Source organism: Lagenorhynchus albirostris, chromosome 14, assembly GCF_949774975.1.
Source record: "Lagenorhynchus albirostris chromosome 14, mLagAlb1.1, whole genome shotgun sequence".
Lineage (NCBI taxonomy): Eukaryota > Metazoa > Chordata > Mammalia > Artiodactyla > Delphinidae > Lagenorhynchus > Lagenorhynchus albirostris.
The window spans coordinates 73555191-73577642 of NC_083108.1; the positions used below are offsets into that span (position 1 = coordinate 73555191).

Below are 22452 nucleotides of genomic sequence, written 5' to 3' on the forward strand. Positions count from 1 at the left end.
CCTGTTCCGGATGCCCCCGGAGCTCCCCAAAGCCTCGGAGAGGGGTCTTCCGCGCCAATGAGGGGAGTGTGTGCGTATGCGTGCATGCATGCCAAGCCTCCGGAGGCTCCAGAAGGTGAGGGAACGCAGTCTGGGGCGCGTAGAGGCGCCCCCCCCCACGTCCTGCAGCACCGTTGGTACGTACCCGCAAACTCCGCCCCCTCCCGGTTCCCCGCGCCCCGGCCCGCATGGCTGGCGGAACGCGTCCGGCGGCCGCACCGCGGTCCCGAGCTGCCATGGCCCAGTGGAGGAAGAAGAAGGGGCTCCGGAAGCGCCGGGGCGCGGCCTCTCAGTCCCGCAGCAGCGACTCGGAGGACGGCGAGTTTGAGATTCAGGCAGAAGATGACGCCCGGGCCCAGAAGGTAGTAGCGCTGGGCTTGGACATACGTCAGAGCCCGAGTCCCGGCTCCGCATAGCGTCCCGCGGCCTCAGTTTTCCCAGCTGGGGAGTGGGCACGGCTGAGGGTGGGGAGAGGTCGGCTGGCCGGGGGTCGGGGCAGGACCTCCGGCCTGAGCACGTGTTTCGGTGTCCGACACGCCCAGGGTCCTGACGTCCCTTGCCTCTGTGCTACGGGGGCTGGGGCCTGCGGGCCTTCCGGCCTTCCGGGCCGGCTCTTGGTCTCGCGCTTCTCATTGGCTACTTCCTGGCCAGGGGCGGGTCCCGGTTCCCATTCGTCCAATGAAAAGTGCGGGTGATGAAGATCAGACTTTGAGAGGGGGATTCTTGGGAGGATGAATTAAGAGAAGGCTGCACCTCTTGGCTTGAGACAGTGACGCCCCCAAACCTCTGGGAAACTAAGTTAAACTTGGGTTTGTAGATCGCTTACAGTGTGCTATCCTCCGTGCTAAGAGCTTTGCAAGCCTTATCATTTAATCCCCACACCAGCCCTCTGAGCTAAGTAGTCACACTCATTTTCCAGAGGAGGAAACAGAAGCCTGGAGGGGTGAAGGAACTTGACCAAGACCTCACAGCTTGTGAGTGGGAGAGCCAGGATTCAAATCCCGGACTGTATGGTTCCAGGTCCTGTGTTATTTCCACTACTGAATGCCAGCTGTATGCAAATGAGGGGGGGTCAGGTATGAGCACCAAGGGGGCAAAAGAGTTGTAGCCCATTATTTCTCACAGCCTTGTGCTTAGCGGGTACCTGGCACAGAGAAGACTCTGGGTAAGTAGATGAATGAGTGGGGCTTTATATGAAGAGAGAGGTCTACACTCCTCTGAGGCAGGGACCAGATGGGGACCTTATTCCACACCATCCGAGTCTCACACAGTAGGTGCTCTGTAAATATGGACCAAGGCACAGCCCTGTGTTCAAGTTCAACCCAACCTTGTACTGGCTGTGGGACATGGGAGAAGTTGCTTAACCTCTCTGTGCCTCAGTTTCCACATGTGTAGAAAGCTGTTGATTATGTATGCCTCAAAAACTGTGGAAAGGATGGAATGACAGTGTTCACACATTCTACTCTACAGTAAATATTGCTGGGGCACCAGTGTGTTCCAGGCACTTTGTTATCATGTGTCTAGAATGGGGGTTGGCAAGGTTGGCAAGCTTTTCCTGTAAAGGACCAGATGGTAAATATTTTGGCTTTGCAGGGCCATATAAGGTCGCTGTCTTCTTTGTTTGACTTTTACAATCTTTTAAAATTTAAAAACCATTCTTTTTTTTTTTTTTTTTTTTTTTTTTTTTAAAACCATTCTTATCTCACAGACTGTACAAGACAGGTGCAGCTCTGACCTAGAGGGTTGGTGGAGGACCATACAGGGTCTCATAGGAAAGAATATAGACTCCGAAGCCAGGGTTCAAATCCCTTGCTGGCCGTGTGACTTTGGCAGGTCACTTCACCTCTTGTGCTTCAGTTTCCTTCTCTGTAAAAGGGACTAAGTAATAGCACCTACTTCACAGAGTTGTTGTGAGGATTAAGTGGGTTAATTTATTTTTTAAATTATTTTATTTTATTTTATTTTATTTTGGCTGCATTGGGTCTTTGTAGCTGCGCGCATGCTTTCTGTAGTTGTGGCGAGCAGGGGCTACTCTCTGTTGCAGTGCGTGGACTTCTCATTGCAGTGGCTTCTCTTGTTGCGGAGCACGGGCCCTAGGCGTATGGGCTTCAGTAGTTGTGCCTCGCGGGCTCAGTAGTTGTGGCTCGCGGGCGCTAGAGTGCAGGTTCAGTAGCTGTGGGGCATGGGCTTAGTTGCTCCGCGGCACGTGGGATCTTCCCGGACCAGGGCTCAAACCTGTGTCCCCTGCATTGGCAGGCAGGTTCTTAACCACTGCGCCACCAGGGAAGCCCTAAGTGGGTTAATTTATATGAATGCTTAGCACAGCACCTGGCTTATAGTAAGTGCCAGGTAAGTTTTAGCCATTATTATGAATTAGTGCTTTTATATATGTTATTTCTGGGAAGAAAGGGATAGCGCTGTAGTCCAAGAAGACTCCCCAGAGGCGGTGTCTGAGTTTGATTTAGCTGTGCTAGAACAAGTGGGTGGCAGAGACGAGGACAGGAATGAGAGAGACCAGAGCTGGGGAGCGATGATGGATCAGAAAGGGGATTGGGGAGAGGGGAGCTGGGCAGATTGGAAGAGTCTAGTATCTCACACATAGTAGATGCTTTGATTGGCTCCCTAAAGTTTTGAGGGCTTTGAATGACAGGCCAGGATGATAATTATGATGATACCACCACCTGGGCACAGTTCTAAGCTTTACATGCACCCATTTAGTCTTCACACCATGCTATGAGGCATACGCTCTTGTCATCCCCATTTTCCCAATGTGGGAACGCAGCTCTGGGAGACGAAGTCCCTGGTCTGAGGTCTCACGGCTGGAAGTGACAGAGTTAGGATTGAAAAGCAGGCCCTCTGTCTGCAGAGCCAGCTCTCTGACCCTGTGCCCTGTCCTGGTCCGGTCAAAGGAGAGCCCTTTAGCAGAGAAGTCATGTGATCTGGCAGGAGCATCATCACCTTGAATGGGGCAAGGTTAGGGGCGGGCACTGGCAACAGGACAACCCCCTTCCTTGCCGCGAGTGGACTCACTCTACCTGGAATGATGCTGCCTCTCTGTTGCTCCCTCCCAGCTGGGACCCGGCAGACCCCTACCCACCTTCCCCACCTCGGAATGCACCTCGGACGTGGAGCCGGACACACGGGAGATGGTACGAGCCCAGAACAAGAAGAAGAAGAAGTCGGGAGGCTTCCAGTCCATGGGTGGGTGAGCCAGGCATCCGGGGACTTTGTGTGTGGGGAGCAGTGGGGGCTTATGGACTTCCGTGCTCTGCTCTGGACCCAACACTGTGATGGGTTTGGGGGGTTGGAGGCAGCAGATAGTCTCCAAGGCACTCACGGCCTTCTCGTGGGGGCAACGGGCCTGACACGATGAGAGAACAGTTAGGGCCGGACTCAGGGTGATGCTGGTGCAGTAACAGGCTCAGATGTCTGGGGATTGAGCGGCGTGACAGAGCCGCATTTCAGAGCCGAGGGTAAGAGATGAGATAGTTGGGTGCTGTTGGTACACCTGGCCAGCTGGAAGGAGAGCCGGACTCTTTCTTGGCTCTTTACATATCAGTAGCATCTGGAGTGAAGATTGAAACATCAAGGTGAATAGTTGTATAACCTGAAAGGAAAAGAAGCCTAAGTGTGACCTGAGCACTGTTTTATTTGACTTTTTTTCTATTTAGATGTGTGTATGCCAAAAAAACACTGTAGACTTAAGTAAACACTGTACCAGGAATATATTTGCAACTATGGGACAAAGGGCTGATAACCCTAATATACAAAAAGCTTTTACAAATCAAGAAGAAAAAGACAGACACCCGATAGAGAACTGGGCAAAGAAAATAGCTCACAAAAGGAATCTAGACAGCCAAATGTGCTAAAATTCATCAAAATCAAAGGAAAAAGCCAAAACATCTACATGTGGCTATTTTTGGCCTTTCTGAATCTCTAAGATGAAGGATTGACCAAAAAGCAGCTAAAACCATGGTGCTTTCCTGTCTCCAGGCCTCCCACTGTCCTCCCATCTCCACAAGCCCAGGTCACATGGAGGCTCCAAAGGCCACCTTCTCCCCCTCGCAGTACCACGTGCTTCAGCTGTCACACCCGTGCCTGCACCCATCACAGGCCCTTGTCACTTAAGATCCTTTTCTTCCTCTTTCCTTCCTTCCTTCCTTCCTTTCTTTCTTCCTTCCTTCCTTCCCTCCCTCACTCCCTCCCTTCCCCCTGCCTTCCTTCCTTCCTTCCTTTCTTTCTTTCTCCCTCCCTCCTTCTCTTTCTTTCTTCTTTCCTTCTTTCTTTCTTTCTTTCTCTCTCTCTCCCTCCCTCCCTTCCTCCCTCTCTCTCCCTCTCCCTCCCTCCCTCCCTCCCTCCCTCCCTTCCTTCCTTTCTTTCTGTCTTTCTTTCTCTTTCTTTCTCTCTCCCTCCCTCCCTCCCTCCCTTCCTTCCTTCCTTCTCTTCTTTCAACTTTTTTTTTCTTTTGGCCACGCTGCACGGCATGTGGGATCTTAGTTCCCCGCCCAGGGATCGAACCCGTGCCCCCTGCAGTGGAAGCATGGAGCCCTAACCACTGGACCACCGGGGACTTTCCGACACCCTTTTCTTTTAATTATGAAAAATTTCAAGCATATAAAAATTAGAAAACAGTGAGTCTCCACATACCCATCACCAGCTTCAGCAGTTTTAACCACTGGTGTTGTTTTATCCACACCCTACCCACTCATGGCCACCATCCCAGAGAATTCTGAAGCGAATCCCAGGCATCCCCTCCTTCTATCCCGAAATACTTCCCACCTGCCTCCAAGAGAGCAGGACCCTCCTACACCTAAAACAAACACAGTTCCTCAGTATAATCCAAGGTCCCATCAGCGTTCAGACTCCCATTGTCTCATGGTATTAAGAGCTTTCAAATCACAGGAATAAAGACGCAGACGTAGAGAATGAACTTGAGGACACGGGGAGGGGGAAGGGGAAGCTGGGACGAAGTGAGACAGTGGCATGGACATATATACACTACCAAATGTAAAATAGATAGCTAGTGGGAAGCAGCCACATAGCACAGGGAGATCAGCTCGGTGCTTTGTGACCACCTAGAGGGGTGGGATAGGGAGGGTGGGAGGGAGATGCAAGAGGGAGGAGATACAGGGATATATGTATATGTATAGCTGATTCACTTTGTTATACAGCAGAAACTAAGACACCATTGTAAAGCAATTGTACTCCAATAAAGATGTTAAAAAAGGACTTCCCTGGTGGCGCAGTGGTTGAGAGTCCGCCTGCCGATGCAGGGGACACGGGTTCGTGCCCCGGTCCGGAAAGATCCCACATGCCGCAGAGCGGCTGGGCCCGTGAGCCATGGCCGCTGAGCCTGAGCGTCCGGAGCGTGTGCTCCGCAACGGGAGAGGCCACAGCAGTGAGAGGCCCGCGTACCGCAAAAAAAAAAAAAAAAAAAAGATGTTAAAAAAATTATTAAATGACACTAAAATTTGAATATTCTAAGAAAAAAAAAGATGGGCTTTTTTTTTTTTTTTTTTTGTGGTACACAGGCCTCTCACTGCTGTGGCCTCTTCCGTTGCGGAGCACAGGCTCCGGACGCTCAGGCTCAGCGGCCATGGCTCACGGGCCCAGCCGCTCCGTGGCATGTGGGATCTTTCCGGACCGGGGCACGAACCCGTGTTCCCTGCATCGGCAGGCGGACTCTCAACCACTGCGCCACCAGGGAAGCCCAGGCTTTTTTTTTAATGTAAACTTTTGACTTGAATATAACATACTGACAAAAAATGCACAAATCATAAGTGTCCAGCTGAATGAAGTTTTACAAAGTGAATGCACTTGTGTAACCACTATCCAGATCAAGATAAAGAGCATTACCAGCACCCCAGAGTTTCCGTGGCCCTTCCAGTTATTACTGTCCATCAAATGGAACCACTAGTTCAACTTCTGTCACCATAGATTTGTTTTGCCTATATTGTAACTTTACATAAAATGACTCATTCAGTATGTGACAATTTACGTGTCGCGTGTCTCTTTCAAACCTAGGTTTGTGAAATCTAACCATGTTATTAGCTTTTTCAAACTGTTCAGTTTCATTGATGTATAATATTTCATTTTATGAACATAGCACAATTATTTCTCAGCACAGTGAATGAAAGTTCCAGGTGCTAATACCTAAAATTGTGATCTTTCTTCCTTTTAGCTGTTTTGCTGAGCGCATAGTGGTAGCTCATTGTGGTTTTCATTTGTATTGATAGTTCTCTAGTGACTAATGATGTTGACCAGCTTTTCATATACTTATTAGCCATTTATACAGCTTCATTTGTAAAATGCTTATTAAGGTGGGTTGTTTTTGGTTTGTTTTGTCCATTAAAATTGTTATGTCAGTGAAAAAAAAAAGCTTTCAAATCAGAATCCAAATGTGGTTCATACCCCACAATCAGTAGATTTGTTTTCTAAGTCTCAGTTAACCGATCAGCTTTGCTCTGTCACTTTTCTTTTTTTCTTGCTATTTATTTGTTGATGAAACTGTCATTTGTCCTGTGTAGTTTTCTGTCATGTGTCATAGGGGCTCCTCTAGCCCCCTGGCCATTCCCATGTCTTTCCCAGGCTTGAGCTACCCAGTGTTCAAAGGCATCATGAAGAAGGGCTACAAGGTGCCAACACCCATCCAGAGGAAGGTACGGGGCGGGGAAGCTGATGCGGGTCGGGAGGTGGGGATGGCCAACCTGGCCCTCCTGCCTGGCCTCTTGACCTCCACCTCTTGTCCCATCTGTCATATCTGTCGTCCCCTCTTACTCTGGCCGAAGCTCCACGAGCCTGCCCATTTCACAGGTGGAGAAAGTCAGGCACGGCAGAGCAGAGGTTTGACCCTGTGCCTCTTTGCCACTTAAGCTGCCCACTGCTGAGTCCCTGCCCGGGCAACTCGCAGGCACCCAATCATCACCTGGGTCTCATCTTTGTTGTCCTCAGACATTTAGCCAAGAGGGAGATAACGTTTCTCTGGGATCCTGAGGAGGGTGACTAGATGGGGAGATAGAGTCTGGCTTAACCTGAAGAAGGTTGTTCCAACAGTAGAAAGAGTTGGGGGTAACAGGCTGCTCATCCCCGGAGGTGTGCAAACAGGCTTTAGCAAGAGTGGGATCAGGGCTGGGAGACAGGCCCCATCCCTTTCGCTGAGATGCTCTGGTTTGCCCACTCCTTGCACACTTGAAGCTCTGGATCATGTGGTGCTTGGGTGCAGGAGCTGACCCCTCCCCTCCCCCGCTCATTCCCCTGCAGACCATCCCAGTGATCCTGGATGGCAAGGATGTGGTAGCCATGGCCCGGACAGGCAGTGGTAAGACGGCCTGCTTCCTCATCCCCATGTTCGAGAGGCTCAAGACCCGCAGCGCCCAGACCGGGGCCCGCGCCCTCATCCTCTCACCCACCCGAGAGCTGGCCCTGCAGACCATGAAGTTCACCAAGGAGGTATGTCCGGGCGCAGGGACAGGGTGGCTGGGCTGAGCTGGGACCAGTCAGTGAGGCCCGAGTGGGCTGAGTCAGCTCCCATCGTTGGCTCTCAATCTCTCTCTTTCTTTCTCTCCACAGCTGGGCAAGTTCACTGGCCTCAAGACTGCCCTGATACTGGGCGGGGACAAGTAAGAGCCCCCTCGGTGCCCTGTGCAGTGGTCCCCCAAAGCAAACGTGCCCCGTGCCTCTCCATCAGATGGACTGAGCTTGCGCTGCTCATTAATAACAGCAACTTCTCTGCACATTCTTAAAGCACCAACAAGGGGAAATATACAGTAAAATACCGAAAGGAATTTCACACACAAAACTCTGACACAGGTTCTGATGCTTCTAAAAGAGAGCTGGTAGTGCACTGGGTCACCCAACTGGGTCACTTAGTTGTGTATGTTTTAATATGCTTGATTTGGGGCTATTTAAAGTGGAATGCACACAGATGGAGGACGTTTGTAATAGCTCAAATCTGCAGAATACTATATTTTTCCTGATGTGCTTGCCCCATCCTTCTAAGGTAGCAGGCACCACACCTGTTTTACAGATGAGCTCACTGAGGAAGTGATGGGCTCAGAGAGCCGCACAGTGGTCTGGTAGTAGAGCTAAGATTAGAACCCCTGCGCCCCGCCCCACAGTTTCTCCCTCAAAGCGCAGCCCCTTCCTCATTCTTTTCTCAGAATATCACTGTCACCAGTCGCTTTTGATTCTCACTGAGAGTGTTTTGTTTTTCAGTGCTCTTTTGCCTACATTATAACTTACTATCTCTATTGTTGTGACTGTCAGAAATACCTCCATAAGCTGGACCTGGCCCAGAATTCTGACTCCTGGTTCCTACAGGTGTCCCAGGGGTGTTTTCAGAGGAGAACTAAAGTTAGGGATGTGTGCTCAAACGGTTTGGGAACAAGGACACAGATCCAGGAAACCGGCTTCTAGGTGGAGCTGGCAGTTCCAGGGTTAGTTGCTAGGTGGTGCTGTGGGTCAAAGTATGAACGGAGTGAATGAGATGGGTTCCGTGGCTGAGTCTATCTTTGGAGAACTTTGTTGTTATCAGTCCTTTTGTGTGTTTGAACTTGTAGTTCTTGTCAGGGCAATGCTTTTGCCTAGTAGCTCAGCAATAGCTTTTCCGCATTTCTGAGCCTGGGGTCAAGGTGTGGGACTCAGCTGAGCATTTGGAGATGGGAAGGGAGAGAGACAAAAGAGACCTGTTCTATCAAGCTAACACCTCTTCTTCTTCCTAGGATGGAAGACCAATTTGCAGCCCTGCACGAAAATCCCGACATGTGAGTGTGTGGATTGGGGATGATGCTCTGGGGTCCCTTCCCAGATGGCCAGGGTCTGGGGAGTGAGAGGAGGGCTATGCTGGTGCCCTGGCCCTGGGTGACCTGGCCTGCACAATCACTTCCAGAATCATTGCTACCCCTGGGCGCTTGGTGCATGTGGCTGTGGAGATGAACCTAAAGCTGCAGAGCGTGGAATATGTGGTATTTGATGAGGCTGACAGGTAAGGCTGCAGGTGCATCCCCGGGCACTTGTGTCAGGGTTGGCCAGGAGGAAGGGCTCTGCCAGAAGAGACCTATGCAGTCGAGATCAAAGCAGCGTTTCCCCAAAGAGGGCCACAGACTGTAGGCAGTGCCAGAGCTGATGGGGCTCCCTGGACCAACAGTTTTTTTCTTTTGTATTACTTTTAGGAATATTGAAAAGAATAGTAAAACAACAAACACATGATTTGAAAGAGATAAAAAATAGCACAAGATTGAAAGCACAGACTGGAGCCAGACAGGTGGGATCAAATCCCAGCTCTATGAACTTGGGTAAATCCCTGAGGGTCTGCGGGCCTTGGTGGCCTCACCTACAAAGTGGGGATAAAATAGCATGTACCTCACAGGGCTGCCGTGAGGACTAAAGGGGTTGATATTTTATAAAGTGCTTAGAACCATGCCTGGCCCAGAGTGAGGGCTGCTGTCATTTATTTCAACATGAATTTGTAAGAAACATAACTGAGACCAGACCTAAGATTTCAAGGTCATTATTGCTTAGGATGAGGTTGTTGAATAGCGAAAAAGTGAGCTGAGTTTAGGAAGCACTTGTCCACGTAACAGAAAGTGTGATGGGGGCAAGGATGACAGGTTTGGAACTCATTGGAATGGAAGCCCCTCTCCTGACCCTGTGCTGCCCTCTGCCCTCCCAGGCTCTTTGAAATGGGGTTCGCAGAGCAGCTGCAGGAAATCATTGCCCGCCTCCCTGGGGGCCACCAGACTGTCCTGTTCTCTGCCACGCTGCCCAAGCTGCTGGTGGAGTTCGCCCGGGCTGGTGAGGGAGCCACAGGAGTGGGGCCGGGGGCTGGGACGCGTGTCGGCGCCTGGGAGGGGCTTGTCCCTCAGCGACTCCCCCTCCCATCCTCCTCTCTTGCCCACTTCAGGCCTCATGGAGCCCGTGCTCATCCGGCTAGACGTGGACTCCAAACTCAACGAGCAGCTTAAGGTGAGGCTCCACCCGTGCCCCTTCCCGGCCCATGGCCTGGACCCCGTGAGCCAACCGAGTGACCCTTCTCCCTGCAGACCTCCTTCTTCCTTGTGCGGGAGGATGCCAAGGCTGCTGTGCTGCTCCACCTGCTGCGCAGCCTGGTGCGGCCCCAGGACCAGACAGTGGTATTTGTGGCCACCAAGCACCACGCGGAGTATCTCAGTGAGGTGAGCTGGGGGAGGCCCGCACCTGCCCCGGGCCTGGGGACCAGCACGGACTGCATCACCACCTCTGAGCTGCGGTTCCATGCTCAGCCACCAGAGAGCAGCACCAGAGCAGGGCTGAGGCCTGGCCAGCGCTCTGTGCTTTTTTATTCTGTTAAGTTTTTCTTATAAAAAATTTCAGACATGTAGCAAGGTCAGAAGACAGCATAATGAGCTCTCAGGTACTCAGTTATCAACTCACATCCAGTCTTGATTCATCTAATATTCCCCGTTCCATGCAGGGTATTTTGAAGTGTATCCCAGCCGTCCTGTCATTTTTCTGTAGATATTTAGTGTCCCATGTGTTTCGCGTTTTTCAATTGAGGAATAGCCTGCACGCTGTAACCTGTGTAAAGTGCCCTGATCTTACATGAGCAGCTCGATGAGCTTTTCCACACGTGTATATCTGTGACCCTCCTGGGAAGAGGTCCACGAACCCCCAAGGCTGCCAGGGCCCCTCCTGAGTCAATGCGGCCGCCTTGGGTCAACCACACCTGAGTTCTGTTATCTGAGGACACAGTTCACTGGGTTTCACTTATATGACACACATTTACCGGTGCTTCCTCTGTGTAGCTGCTGGGGTCACTGATGAATAAAACCAAAGTAGTAGTTTTTAAAGAGCAGTTAACACTTTCACGGTGCTTCCTGTTTTCCGGGCCCTGTTCTCAGCACTGTATGTGTATTGGCTCATTTCATTCTCATAACAAAGCTACAGAGAGGCAACTGTTATTCTCCCTGTTCTACCGACAAGGAAAGTGAAGGCACAGAGAGATTAGGGAACTTGGGCAAGGTCACAAAGCCTGTTAGTGGCAGAGTCAGGATGAGACTTGTGTCTTGGGGTGGCACTTGCAGCCTCCCTGAGGGAGACCTCTGCATGTGCCATCTTTTTTTGACATTCAGACAACCCTGCAGAGGTGAGAGGTGATATGAGCCCCATTTATACTGATGAAGACCAAACCGAGGTCACCCAGCTGAGCTGGGGTTTATATTGAGGGCGCCCAACTCCAGAGCCCGTGGTCTTACCGCCATGTCGTGGCGCCCACTGCCACGGCCCAGCCTCCTGTCCTCTCCCCTGTCCGTCTCCTCCTCACCCCTTTCCCTCCCTCTGGTCTTCACTCTGGGCAGCTGCTGACGGCCCAGCGGGTGAGCTGCGCCCACATCTACAGTGCCCTGGACCAGACGGCCCGCAAGATCAACCTGGCCAAGTTCATGCACGGCAAGTGCTCGGCCCTCATCGTGACTGACCTGGCAGCCCGGGGCCTGGACATCCCACTGCTGGACAACGTCATCAACTACAGCTTCCCCGCCAAGGGCAAGCTCTTCTTGCACCGCGTGGGTAAGGAGCCTGTGGCTGCACTGGGCACCGGGGGGGGGTCCCAGCGGGAGCTGAGGGCACAGGGCTCAACTCCTGCCACTGCAGGTGGGGAACTGAGGCCCAGGGAGGGCACCAGTAAATCGGAGTCTCTGGGGAGCGTGGCCCAGGCCCGCTCTAGTGGGCAGCCCTAGACTCTAAGGAGGGGATGCTCCCGCTTTCTGGGTTCCCCAGGCTGGTGCTTAGCTTTCCCATCAGGACCTTGATGACGCGGCCCCTCCTCCCCACAGTCGTCTCCCTACAGCTCACTCTTTCTAGCTCCTCTCCTGGGAGCAGCCTTTAAACAGCATCCCGACCCCCCTCTGCCTCCTGCTCCATCAACTGCAGACAGTCTCCTGACTCCCGGCCTTGTCCCGTCAGCCTGTCGGGCCCCACCTTCCCCTCAGCCCACCCAGGCCAGCTCACTCCATTTAATTTTTCAGTTATAAAAGTAAGGCCCGGGCTTCCCTGGTGGCGCAGTGGTTGAGAGCCTGCCTGCCGATGCAGGGGACACGGGTTCGTGCCCCAGTCCAGGAAGATCCCACATGCCGCGGAGCGGCTGCGCGTGAGCCATGGCCGCTGAGCCTGCGCGTCCGGAGCCTGTTGGCTCCGCAACGGGAGAGGCCACAACAGTGAGAGGCCCGCGTACCTCTAAAAAAAAAATAAAAAGTAAGGCCCGCACGTAGTAGGAAAATTTGAAAGTGGAGCAAAGCACCGAGAAGGCAGGAAGTCACCCTCCCCTCACTGGTGATGTGACGGCCACAGGTGCTCACCCAGCACTCCTGGTGGGCCCTGGTCCACGTGTTCTACTTGCTCCACTGGTCTTCACAACAACCCTGTGCAGTGGGTATCAGCAGCATCAGCTCCATTTTACAGATGAGGAAACCAAAGCAGGGAGGTTACGAACTGGTCAGGTGTCTCAGACGTAGCAAAGTGGGGCCACTGGCATTCTTTTCTTCAATTGTGGTGAAATATACATAACATACAGTTACCATTTTTACCACTTACAGGTGTAAGTTCAGTGGCATTTAGTACATTCATACTAATGTGCAACCATCACCCAGCTTCCACCTCTAGAACATTTTCGTCTTGACAAACTGAAACCCTGGACCCATTAAACTCATTCCCTCTTCCACCTCCCCCAGCCCCTGGTAACCACCAGTCTACTTTCTTTGTCTTTTTTTAACTCATAAATGCGCGTGCCATGTTTATAAATACAAGTAAGTTAAATAAGTGCATGTGAGAGAAGCATTTGGCGGGCAAGTTCCTTGGAATTGTTCTGCCGATGATTGAACATCGTCAAATGAGTAAATTCTGGCTGCCCACAGTGGGCTGGCCGTGGGCAGACCTTCGGGGTGCGAGGGAGGCCTCCACCTGGGTCTCCAGCCTCTTCTCCCTGTTGGCAGCTGCATGCTGTGCCCTGAATTCTGTTGCTTTGGGAGGGCTGGCCCTGCACATCCCCTGAGGCGTCCTCAGAACCCCCAGAGGGAATTTCTCATGTGCCGCGTGACCAGCAGTGTGAATCGGACTACCGCAAACGAATCTTCCGAATGTGGTGACACTTGGTTTCTGCAAGATGCAGAAACAAGCCAAAGCGTAATGCTATTCATGGACTGACTGACCACAAAATTAGAATCACCCTGGACATTCTTCTTGCCTCTGTATACATCATGCATGTTTTTCATTCACCATTTAAGCATCATTCTGTAACAGGGGTCAGCAAATTGTTTCTGTAAAGGGCCAGATGGTAAATATTTTAGGCTTTGGAACCGTTTAGTCTCTTAGAGATCTCAGCCCTGGGAGCATGAAAGCAGCCACAGGCAATATGTAAATGAAGGAGCACAGCCCTGTGCCAATAAAACTTTATTTACACAGGCTTGCGGGGGCGGGGGGGGGGGGGGCGCACTGGATTTGGCCAGGGGCCACAGCTCGCAACTCCTTTGCTCAGCTGTGTAATTCCCACCATGTGGTCATCAGCTAATTAACTAACGCTCTGTCCTTAAGTCTTTAAGTGGTTTCCATTAGGGGGCTGTTCTGGGCAGAGCTGGAGTAGGTGTCCTGTGGGTGAATCTTTGCACCCTGGGTTATTTCTGTGGGTAAAAATCCCCCAAAGTGGGGCTGCTGAAACTTGTGATGCTGATAAAGAGCAGTGTCTTGCCTCTATTCCTGCTAACCTCCCAGAGCACCATGTGGGCTCACGTACTCTCAGGCAGGTAGCCCTGGTGACTGTCACTGCCTTGCCCTCTTTTGTAGGTGGGACACTGCTCAAGGAGGTGGGGCTGTGGCCTGGCTTGCACCTTTAGGGTCTGGCACGTGGGACTCGTGCTGGGCTGTGGGGTCCTTTGCCTTTGCTCCTGCTTGACTACCTTCTCCCGCAGGCCGTGTGGCCCGGGCTGGCCGAAGCGGCACGGCCTACTCCTTGGTGGCCCCAGATGAGGTCCCCTACCTACTGGACCTGCACCTGTTCCTGGGCCGTGCCCTGACCCTCGCCCGTCCCCACGAGGAGCTCTCCGGTGAGTGGAGGCTGGGGAGGGGCTGGGGTCCCCCCTGGAGTTCATGGTATGGATGGGGGTTGGAGGTGGGCCAAGCTGTCCTGGCTTGGGAACTTGACCCCAGGGGAAGATCCCTGTTGTTGTTTTTTTTTAATTTATTTATTTTATTCATTTATTTTTGGCTGCATTGTGTCTTTGTTGCTGTGCATGCAGGCTTTCTCTAGTTGCGGTGAGCGGGGGCTACTCTTCGTTGCGGTGCGCGGCCTTCTTATTGCGGTGGCTTCTTTTGTTGCAGAGCATGGGCTCTAGGCGCGTGGGCTTCAGGAGTTGTGGCTGGCGGTTTCTGGAGCGCAGGCTCAGTGGTTGTGGCTCACGGGCTTAGTTGCTCCGTGGCATGTGGGATCTTCCTGGACCAGGGCTCGAACCCGTGTCCCCTGCATTGGCAGGCGGATTCTTTTATTTATTTATTTGTGGTACGCGGGCCTCTCACTGTTGTGGCCTCTCCCGCTGCGGAGCACAGGCTCTGGATGCGTAGGCTCAGCGGCCATGGCTCACGGGCCCAGCCGCTCTGCGGCACGTGGGATCTTCCCGGACCGGGGCACGAACCCGTGTCCCCTGCATCGGCAGGTGGACTCTCAACCACTGCACCACCAGAGAAGCCCAAGATTCCTGTAATTTAAAGTCAGTAAAGAGCCAGATAGTAAATACCTTAGGCTCTGCAGATCACATGATCCGTGGCAGCTCCTCACCCGTGCCCTTGTAGTGCAAAATTAGTCACAGACAACACAGAAATGAGTAGATGGGGCCATGTTCCATAAAACTGTACTTGTAAAAACAGTAGGAGCTGCTCAGTAAGTGATGGTTTCTATTGTGGGGATTATTTTGTAATTCAGGACCCAGAGTGGGGCTGGGGAGGGGAGGTGGGGCCCTGGGCAGGTGGCTGGGCCGGAAGGCCTCTGACCAGGCCTCTGACCGAGCTCCTGGCGTGGAGGCAGGCGCGGGCGGCGGGGACGGCGTGCTGGGCCGGGTGCCGCAGAGCGTGGTGGACGATGAAGACTGCGGTCTGCGGACCAGCCTGGAGACGTCGCTGGAGCTTCGGGGCCTGGGCCGCGTGGCCGACAACGCCCAGCAGCAGTATGTGCGCTCACGGCCGGCGCCCTCACCCGAGTCCATCAAGAGGGCCAAGGAGCTGGACCTCTCGGGCCTGGGCCTGCACCCCCTCTTCAGTGAGTCCCTGCGTCGGGCGGGCGGGGGCTGGCGGCAGGCCCCGTGGAGCCCACTGCAGCTTCACGTGTCCCTCCGTCCCCCCCAGGCTCGTGCTTCCAGGAGGAGGAGCTGCAGCAGCTGCGGCTGGTGGACAGCATCAGGAACTACCGCTCCCGGGCGGTGAGTGCGGGGCCTCGGGGCTCCGGTTGAGCTCCTGACCCCCTGCAGGTCCCCAGCAGGGATTTTCTCAACCCGCGGCTCTGGCCGTGTCGGCACCTCTGTAGCCACCCCTTGTTCTGGAACCATCCCTGCTGGTCCACAGCAGGTTTCCCACCCCTTCCATACAGTTGGGTAGACTGAGGCTCACAGAGGGCAATGACACACCCTAGGCTGTCAGAGGCCTGAGGAGCTGGCTTTCGATAGCCTCTCCTCTCCTCCTGATTCCCATCGGGTGCCCCATCTTGTGCCTCTGGGAGGTGTACCCAAAAGCAGGAAAGGCCTGCCAGCCAGCGTCAGGAAGAAGGGGCTGGAGCCTGTTGTGGTTAAGGGCACTGGTTTTGGAGCCAATGAACCTGGGTTGAAATCCCAAATCTGGCTTGTCCCAGCTGTGTGACCTTAGGCAGGCTACTTGCCTTCTCTGGGCCTCCCTTTGTAATTGTGAAAAGCAGGTAACTAGTGTAAGGGAATTGGGAGGAATGCTGGACAGAGCACACCAAGCTGGGGAGGGTAGAGTTGGGGAAGAAGCGGCCAGTGGGTGAAGGCCTTGGGTGTCCCCTCCACAGACCATCTTTGAGATCAACGCTTCCAGCCGGGACCTGAGCAGCCAGGTGATGCGTGCCAAGCGGCAGAAGGATCGTAAATGCATCGCCAGCTTCCGGCAGAAGCGGCAGAAGCGGCAGGAGCAGCAGGAGGGCCCGGCCATCCCAGCCCCGAGCCTCCCAGCACCGCAGGAGGAGCAGCCTGAGAAGGAGGAGGCGGCAGGAGACAGTGTGGAGGTGCAGGCCCACCCTGGGGACCCTGGCCTCTGGCCTGGGGCTGGGGGAGCAGTGGGTCAAGTCCCAGCAGCCCATGGGGCAGACCTCAGGGCTCTGAGCAGTCACTGGGGGTGGATGCAGTGATTCCAGTCCCATCTCCGATGCTTGTGGAAATCAGTGACCCAGCCTCAGCCTCCCCATCTGCGGAATGGGATCATAGTCTCGTCCACCATTCCTTGCCTGAAGCCCTGGGGGCCAGATGTGATTCGGGATTCAGAATCTTTACGGTGGGTCCACTGTGTATGATGTAACACCCTCAGCAGGGTCTGGGGTGTCACGGTCGTCAAATGCATCAGTTTCCACAGTGAGACCCACACCGAGAGGATGGACAAAGCCTCTTTTCAGCTCAGGTCAGCTTTTGCCACCAAGTGAATCTCAGGAAAGTTTGTTTTCAGAATGTTGTGGACTAGGGCTTTGCAGCCAAGTGACTGTGGTACCCGCTCCTGGGTCCGCTGGGCAGATTCAGGATGGTACGTGGAGGATTCCCACAAGCCTAGGTAGCCCTGTCATTGTCATCATCATCCCCTTGCCTCAGCTTGGGGTCCGGCAGGTGGGAAGGGGCAGAGCCGGGACTGTTGGTGGCAGTGGGGGCATGACTTAGGCAGGGTCAGGCACTGGGTCTTCATGGCGAAAAGCAGGGCTGGGGGGCCAGAGTGTCCCGTTCGCCTGGTGGGTAGGGCCCTGGGCCTGCTCGTCTTATGTTTGATTTGGACAGAGGGTACAGTAGGCAAAAAAATGCACTTGAAAACCCCTGGACTAGTCCACGTCATAGAGAGCAAGTCCAGACCCAGAGAGGGACAGGGCCTTGCCTTGGTCAGATGATCTGGGGGACCAAGCTGGGACTGGAACGTGGTGGGTCTCATCCTAGTTGGCACTCTGCCCTCCCCCACTCCCACCTGTCCTGCCTCTGCTGGTGCTTGAGGCAGGGGTTGTTGTGCTGCATGTGCAGATGAGGAAACGGAGGGTCTCAATGGCAACACCAAGCTTTCAAAGTCCCAGCAGCCCCTGACCCTCAACCCTAGCTGGGCTGGTGGGTGGGGAGGCCAGTCCACTCCCTGGGGCCTACAGGTGACACTGGGCCCCGGTCCACCAGGACCTCTTCACAGAGGTTGTGGGCCGGAAGCGGCAGCAGCCAGGACCCAACCGAGGAGCCAAGAGGCGGAGGGAGGAGGCCCGGCAGCGGGACCAGGTGTTCTACATCCCCTACCGGCCCAAGGACTTCGACAGCGAGCGGGGGTGAGTGGCCGCTGGTCCCGGGTGGGGCAGGCGGGCCTGATGGGCCCCCCTCCCAACCCCGTGGTATCTCCCCACCCTCCCTCTGCAGCCTGAGCATCGGTGGGGACGGGGGTGCCTTCGAGCAGCAGGTGGCTGGCGCTGTCTTGGACCTGATGGGGGACGAAGGCCAGAGCCTGACCAAGGGCCAGCAGCAGCTCAAGTGGTGAGTGAGCCAGTGGGCACACCTCTTCCATGCCCGCCTGTCTGCCGCTTGGTCCCCACAAAAGGTGACCCCCTCCTATCCTAACTCCTGTTTGATCCCCTAGAGCAGGAATTATGACATCCTCACCCCTCATTTGGTCCTCAGCACAGATTATGACGCCCACCCTGTCCTGCCCCCATGTGGTCATACACAACAGGGATCTTGACCCCATCTGTCCTTTTGGGGGGCTAGTCTTGCTAGACAGGGGTCATGACCCAGTTTGCCCATTTGGACTCTGGTTCTGGAGAAGTGATGTGGCTCAACCCAGGGCCACAGAGCCAGGAGGCGGCCAGGTGGGGGTTGGGAACCCTCCAGGGTCCCTTGTCCCTGACCCAGGCCCCCAGGTTGGAGCTAATCCCCTGACTGCCACACTGCCTTTTGAGACCTGGGCTGCCAGGGAGTGGTGAGGAGGGCCAGGGAACGGGCCTTTATGGGGCACCTGCTGCCTGCCAGACGCCCGGCACGCTGCTTTCCTTGAATCTTCCAACAACCCAATGAGAGGGTCAGGGGGAAACAGGCCCGGAGGGGAAGCGGGCCACCTCCCTCCACAGCACACCTCCCAACTCTTCCCACAGGGACCGGAAGAAGAAGCGGTTTGTGGGACAGTCGGGACAGGAGGACAAGAAAAAGATCAAGACGGAGAGTGGCCGCTATATCAGCAGCTCCTACAAGAGGGACCTGTATCCTGGAGCGGGGTGGGGGGCAGAGGGGGTGGAGCCAAGCGCCTTCTATATCCACATCTATTGTGGGTGGGGGGCGGGGTCAGGAAGGGGCGTGGTCTGGCTCCTCAACCACCCCAGCTCCTACAGCTAGAGGGGGGGCGGGGTCGAGCGGATTCAGCCACCAGACCCCCTATAGGTAAGGCCTATATCCTCTGGGGGGTGGGCGGGGGGGCCCTGCTCCCAGCCCACGGTTGTCTAGGGCATCTTTCTCTGGATGCTGCACGCAGCTTCCTTAATGCAGCCTCCCAGCTACCAAAAGTGGAAACAGAAGCAGAAAATTGATGATCGTGACTCAGAAGAAGAAGGGACATTTGAACGGCGTGGCCCAGAGCGAAGAGGTGGTAAGCGCGGCCGAGGGCAAGGTGAGAGCCGGGGTAGGATCGTCCTTAAAACGCAGGTTGCCAAGTAGCACATTTGGTCATCTTGGGGGCTTGGTCCTCTTGATCTGGCCTGGGTCCCTCAGTGGGTGACACGCTCAGGTGGGATTTGAACTCAGCTCTGCTGCAGGAGCTTGTGCTCAGTGACCTCGGCTTGGGCCAGCTGCCCCGCGTGCGAGGACCTCGGTCAGCCCCTCAGGGCAGAGGAGCACCTGGGGAGTGGTGACACTCGTGACTCTGAAGGGAGGAGACTGGAGCCTGGGCCCGTCCCACTGCAGCCCCACCTTTGGGGCCAAGCTTGCTGTCAGAGAGGGGCTCCCGCTTGCTGTCTGGGGCCAGGCTGCGTGCTGGAGCCTCGCCGCACGTGACCTGGGGGCAAGAAGACTTGAGAATGGCCGGCTTTCAGGCCAGGAAACAAGTCGCAGTGACTGGCCCTGGGTCCCCCGCCTGCCTGCTGCCTCCCCCGGCCACCCCCGCCAGGGTTGGGGAGCTTGAACCTGTCCTGGGCCTCTTTCCGCTGGGCCCTGGCCCTGCTTGTCTCCCCCGAGCCCGCAGGGCTGCTCACTGCCTCTTCAGCATCCGAGTCTGTGTCCTTCAGCCTGGGGATGCTGTCTGTCACGGCTCCAGGTGGCCCTCTGCTCTGCCTCTCCCAGGGCCTCCTCTGTTCTCTGCACGTTCCCCCTGTCCTCGTTGACATTTCCTCTGACGGTGGATACCTCTTCTGTTTCTCCCTGTTTCTGTCTTGGATTTTCTCCGACGCATCCTCTCTCTGTTGTTCTGTAGGTGTCTTTCTCTCCAGGTCTCTGTTTCTCTTTTTGCCTCTGACTCTGTATCCCTGTCCATCTCTCTGTCTCTTTCTTTGTCTCTGTTTCTCCCCATCTGTCTCTGTCTTTCTGTATCTCTCTCCATCTCTCTCATTGTTCCTGTTCCTTTCTCTCCACGCACACACGCACACACACACACCCCTCCCAGTCTCTGTCTCTCCTCCTCTCTTTGTCTTTCTGTGGGCGTGTCCCTGCCTCCCCCGGACCCCCTCATCCCTCAGTCCTCAGCTCCCAGTTTTATCTGGAGTGAAGCCGGCTGCTGCTGTGGGCTTGCTGGACCCGGGGTGGTGAGGATGGCCTGCGAGCTTCGGGAAAAAGCAGCTGTTCTCCCCCTGTGCTTTGTCCTCACTGTGTGTGTGGGGGGGTCCCTGACAGGTGGCCTGGCCCCTGTGGAGACATCTGGGGCCGCCTTAATGGCCATCTGTGTGGGAGCCCTGCAAGGCCACTGCTGTGGGAGGGGAGGAGCTGGGTGAGGCAAGTGAGTACAGAAGAGGAGGGGCCAGGCCTTAGTGGGGAGCCAGGGGCTGGGGGGCAGACCTGCCCGCCCAGAGAGCCGGGAGGTGGCGGGCGGGGCCACCAACCACTGCTGCTGCTGCTGGTGCCGCTTTGCTGGGTGACCTTGGATAAGTCCCTTCCCCTCGCTGGCCTTCTCTGATTTCTCTCCTGCCAGAGGGAGGTTAAGCTACAGCCTGTTTTCATCTAACAAGCCTAGAGCATGTAGTCCAGAGAGACAGGGTTTAGAGTCTGTCTGGGTCCCCAGTGCCTGGCATAGAGGAGGCACTGAAAAGCCTTTGTTGAATGATTTATGATTGTAATAGTTACACTTAGGAGGCCATACTGTGGGCTAGGCCTTGTTCTGAACCCTGCACACATAGTAACCCATTTACTCCACATTAGGACTTATGAGGTAGGTGTTCTTATTCGTAATTCATAGGAGAGGAAACTGAGGCACAGAGAAGTAAGGTAGTTGGCCCCAGGTCCAGGAGGTCACAGCTGGGACTTGATCCCTGGCAGTTTGGGCTAGAGGGTCCATGCTATTGCCCATTACAGTAGACTACTTAAGCTTTATTAAGCACTTACCATCTGCCACATGTTGGGGCCACAGCAGTGAACACAGAACGAGAGCGGGGACAGGGGAGCATCCCGGAGGCTTCTGGGAGGAGGAGACATTGGGAGTCGACCCAAAGCCTGAACTCCCTGAATCTCCATCCTGGCAGGTGCATCCCAGCCCCACACCCCTGGTGCCCCCACAGGCCGCGTGCGCTCAGAGCTCAAGACCAAGCAGCAGATCCTGAAGCAGCGGTGCCGAGCCCAGAAGCTGCGCTTCCTGCAGCGTGGAGGCCTCAAGCAGCTCTCTGCCCGCAACCGGCGCCGCGCCCGGGAGCTGCAGCAGGGCGCCTTCGGCCGGGGCGCCCACTCCAAGAAGGGCAAGATGAGGAAGAGCCTGTAAGGAAGGTGATACAGCCCCGTGGTTCCTCACCTGGTCCAAGCGTGGACATAAGCAATGTTCCCCGTGTACCACTGTGTGCCTGGCCCTGAGCTGGATGCTGGGGGGCTCCCTGCAGAAGCCGTGGTCCATGCAAAGGAGTGCTTGCTATACGGCCGCAAAGGGGCAGCAGCTGCCTCTGCCTAAGACAGGGCACGTTTGAGCAGGGTGTTGAAGGGCTCATAGGAGTTTGCCAGCAAGGCCAGGCAGGCCACGATCTGAGTTGGCAACTCGGCTGCTGCTGCTGTGTTCTGGATTCAGAGGTGGTGGCCACATGGGTGTGAGCCCTGAGTGCCTGAGGCCTAGTGATATATTTTTAATGTAATAAACCTTTATTGAGCGCCTCCAGTGGACCAGGAGCATTGAGTTGGAAGGGACAGACCCGGGTACTAGAGTCCCAGCTAGTGTGCGGATGAGCCGAGAGCATGTGGGCAAGTCCCGAGTGGGTTCTGCTGGAATCTCCATTTTGCAGATGAGGAAAGTTAGGCTCAGAGGGTGGGTCGGTTGCTCAGATGGGAACGCCCCAAAGCTGGCAGTCAGTCCCCTTCCTCCCACCAGGACAGGCTTGCAGCTGGGACTGGACGGTGGGAGGGAGACAGCACGTAGAGTCTGGGTGCAGAGGGTGCAGTGCGCTTCCTGGATGTGAAGGAGTTCACACTGTCCCCACACACCCAGAGGTCAAAACCTGTCCTGGCCTCTGTCCTGCTTTAAGCCCTGTTCTCCTCAGCCCCTGTTGGGGGTCCTGGGAAGGTCACGGGCAGCCTCCAGTAGCTGGATTCTCAGAATGGCCATCACTCAGCGCCAGTCCACGACGGAGGAGCCTTTGTGAGCAAGCGCCCCAGGATTGGGTGTCTGCCGTGTGACCCTCTTGCTGGTCCTCCTTTATTTTACTTTACTTACCAAACACTCATCTAAAATGTACCAGAAATTTTGCACCAGGCCCCATTTCAAGCATCTGACAAACATCAGCTTGTTTAAATACCCCCAACTGGGACCTCCCTGGTGGCGCAGTGGTTAAGAATCCGCCTGCCAATGCAGGGGACATGGGTTTGATCCCTGGTCCAGGAAGATCCCACATGCCGCAGAGCAACTGAGCCTGTGTGCCACGGCTACTGAGCCTGGGCTCTAGAGCCTGTGAGCCACAACTACTGAAGCTCGTGCACCTAGAGCCCGTGCTCCACAACAAGAGAAGCCACTGCAATGAGAAGCCTGCATACTGCAACAAAGAGTAGCCCC

General features: G+C 54.9%; 1 protein-coding gene across 3 annotated transcripts; it reads left to right on the forward strand.

The window, feature by feature from the left end:
• Nucleotides 1–205: 205 nt before the first annotated feature.
• On the forward strand, nucleotides 206–21560 carry DDX54 (DEAD-box helicase 54). 3 transcript variants are annotated; one of them, XM_060120976.1, is made up of 20 exons: nucleotides 206–401; nucleotides 3111–3240; nucleotides 6628–6698; nucleotides 7300–7488; nucleotides 7609–7658; nucleotides 8760–8801; nucleotides 8927–9022; nucleotides 9710–9831; nucleotides 9941–10002; nucleotides 10080–10211; nucleotides 11373–11583; nucleotides 13977–14111; nucleotides 15086–15316; nucleotides 15403–15476; nucleotides 16079–16291; nucleotides 17424–17566; nucleotides 17655–17768; nucleotides 18383–18487; nucleotides 18779–18891; nucleotides 20948–21560. In XM_060120976.1, exons 1-20 carry the CDS (start codon nucleotides 228–230, stop codon nucleotides 21178–21180), a joined length of 2640 nt encoding a protein of 879 aa, XP_059976959.1. In that variant the 5' UTR covers nucleotides 206–227; the 3' UTR covers nucleotides 21181–21560. The 3 variants fall into 3 exon arrangements, with proteins under 3 accessions (XP_059976959.1, XP_059976960.1, XP_059976961.1); XM_060120977.1 differs by having other exon boundaries at nucleotides 265–401; nucleotides 3111–3188; XM_060120978.1 differs by lacking the exon at nucleotides 3111–3240 and having other exon boundaries at nucleotides 346–401.
• Nucleotides 21561–22452: the final 892 nt, after the last annotated feature.

Bases quoted from the DNA above. Each gene is read 5' to 3' on its own strand.
- DDX54 (XM_060120976.1), top strand. From the start codon at position 228: ATGGCTGGCGGAACGCGTCCGGCGGCCGCACCGCGGTCCCGAGCTGCC. The intron at 7,489-7,608 runs GTATGTCCGGGC...TTCTCTCCACAG, and splicing joins CCATGAAGTTCACCAAGGAG to CTGGGCAAGTTCACTGGCCT. The intron at 10,212-11,372 runs GTGAGCTGGGGG...CACTCTGGGCAG, and splicing joins ACGCGGAGTATCTCAGTGAG to CTGCTGACGGCCCAGCGGGT.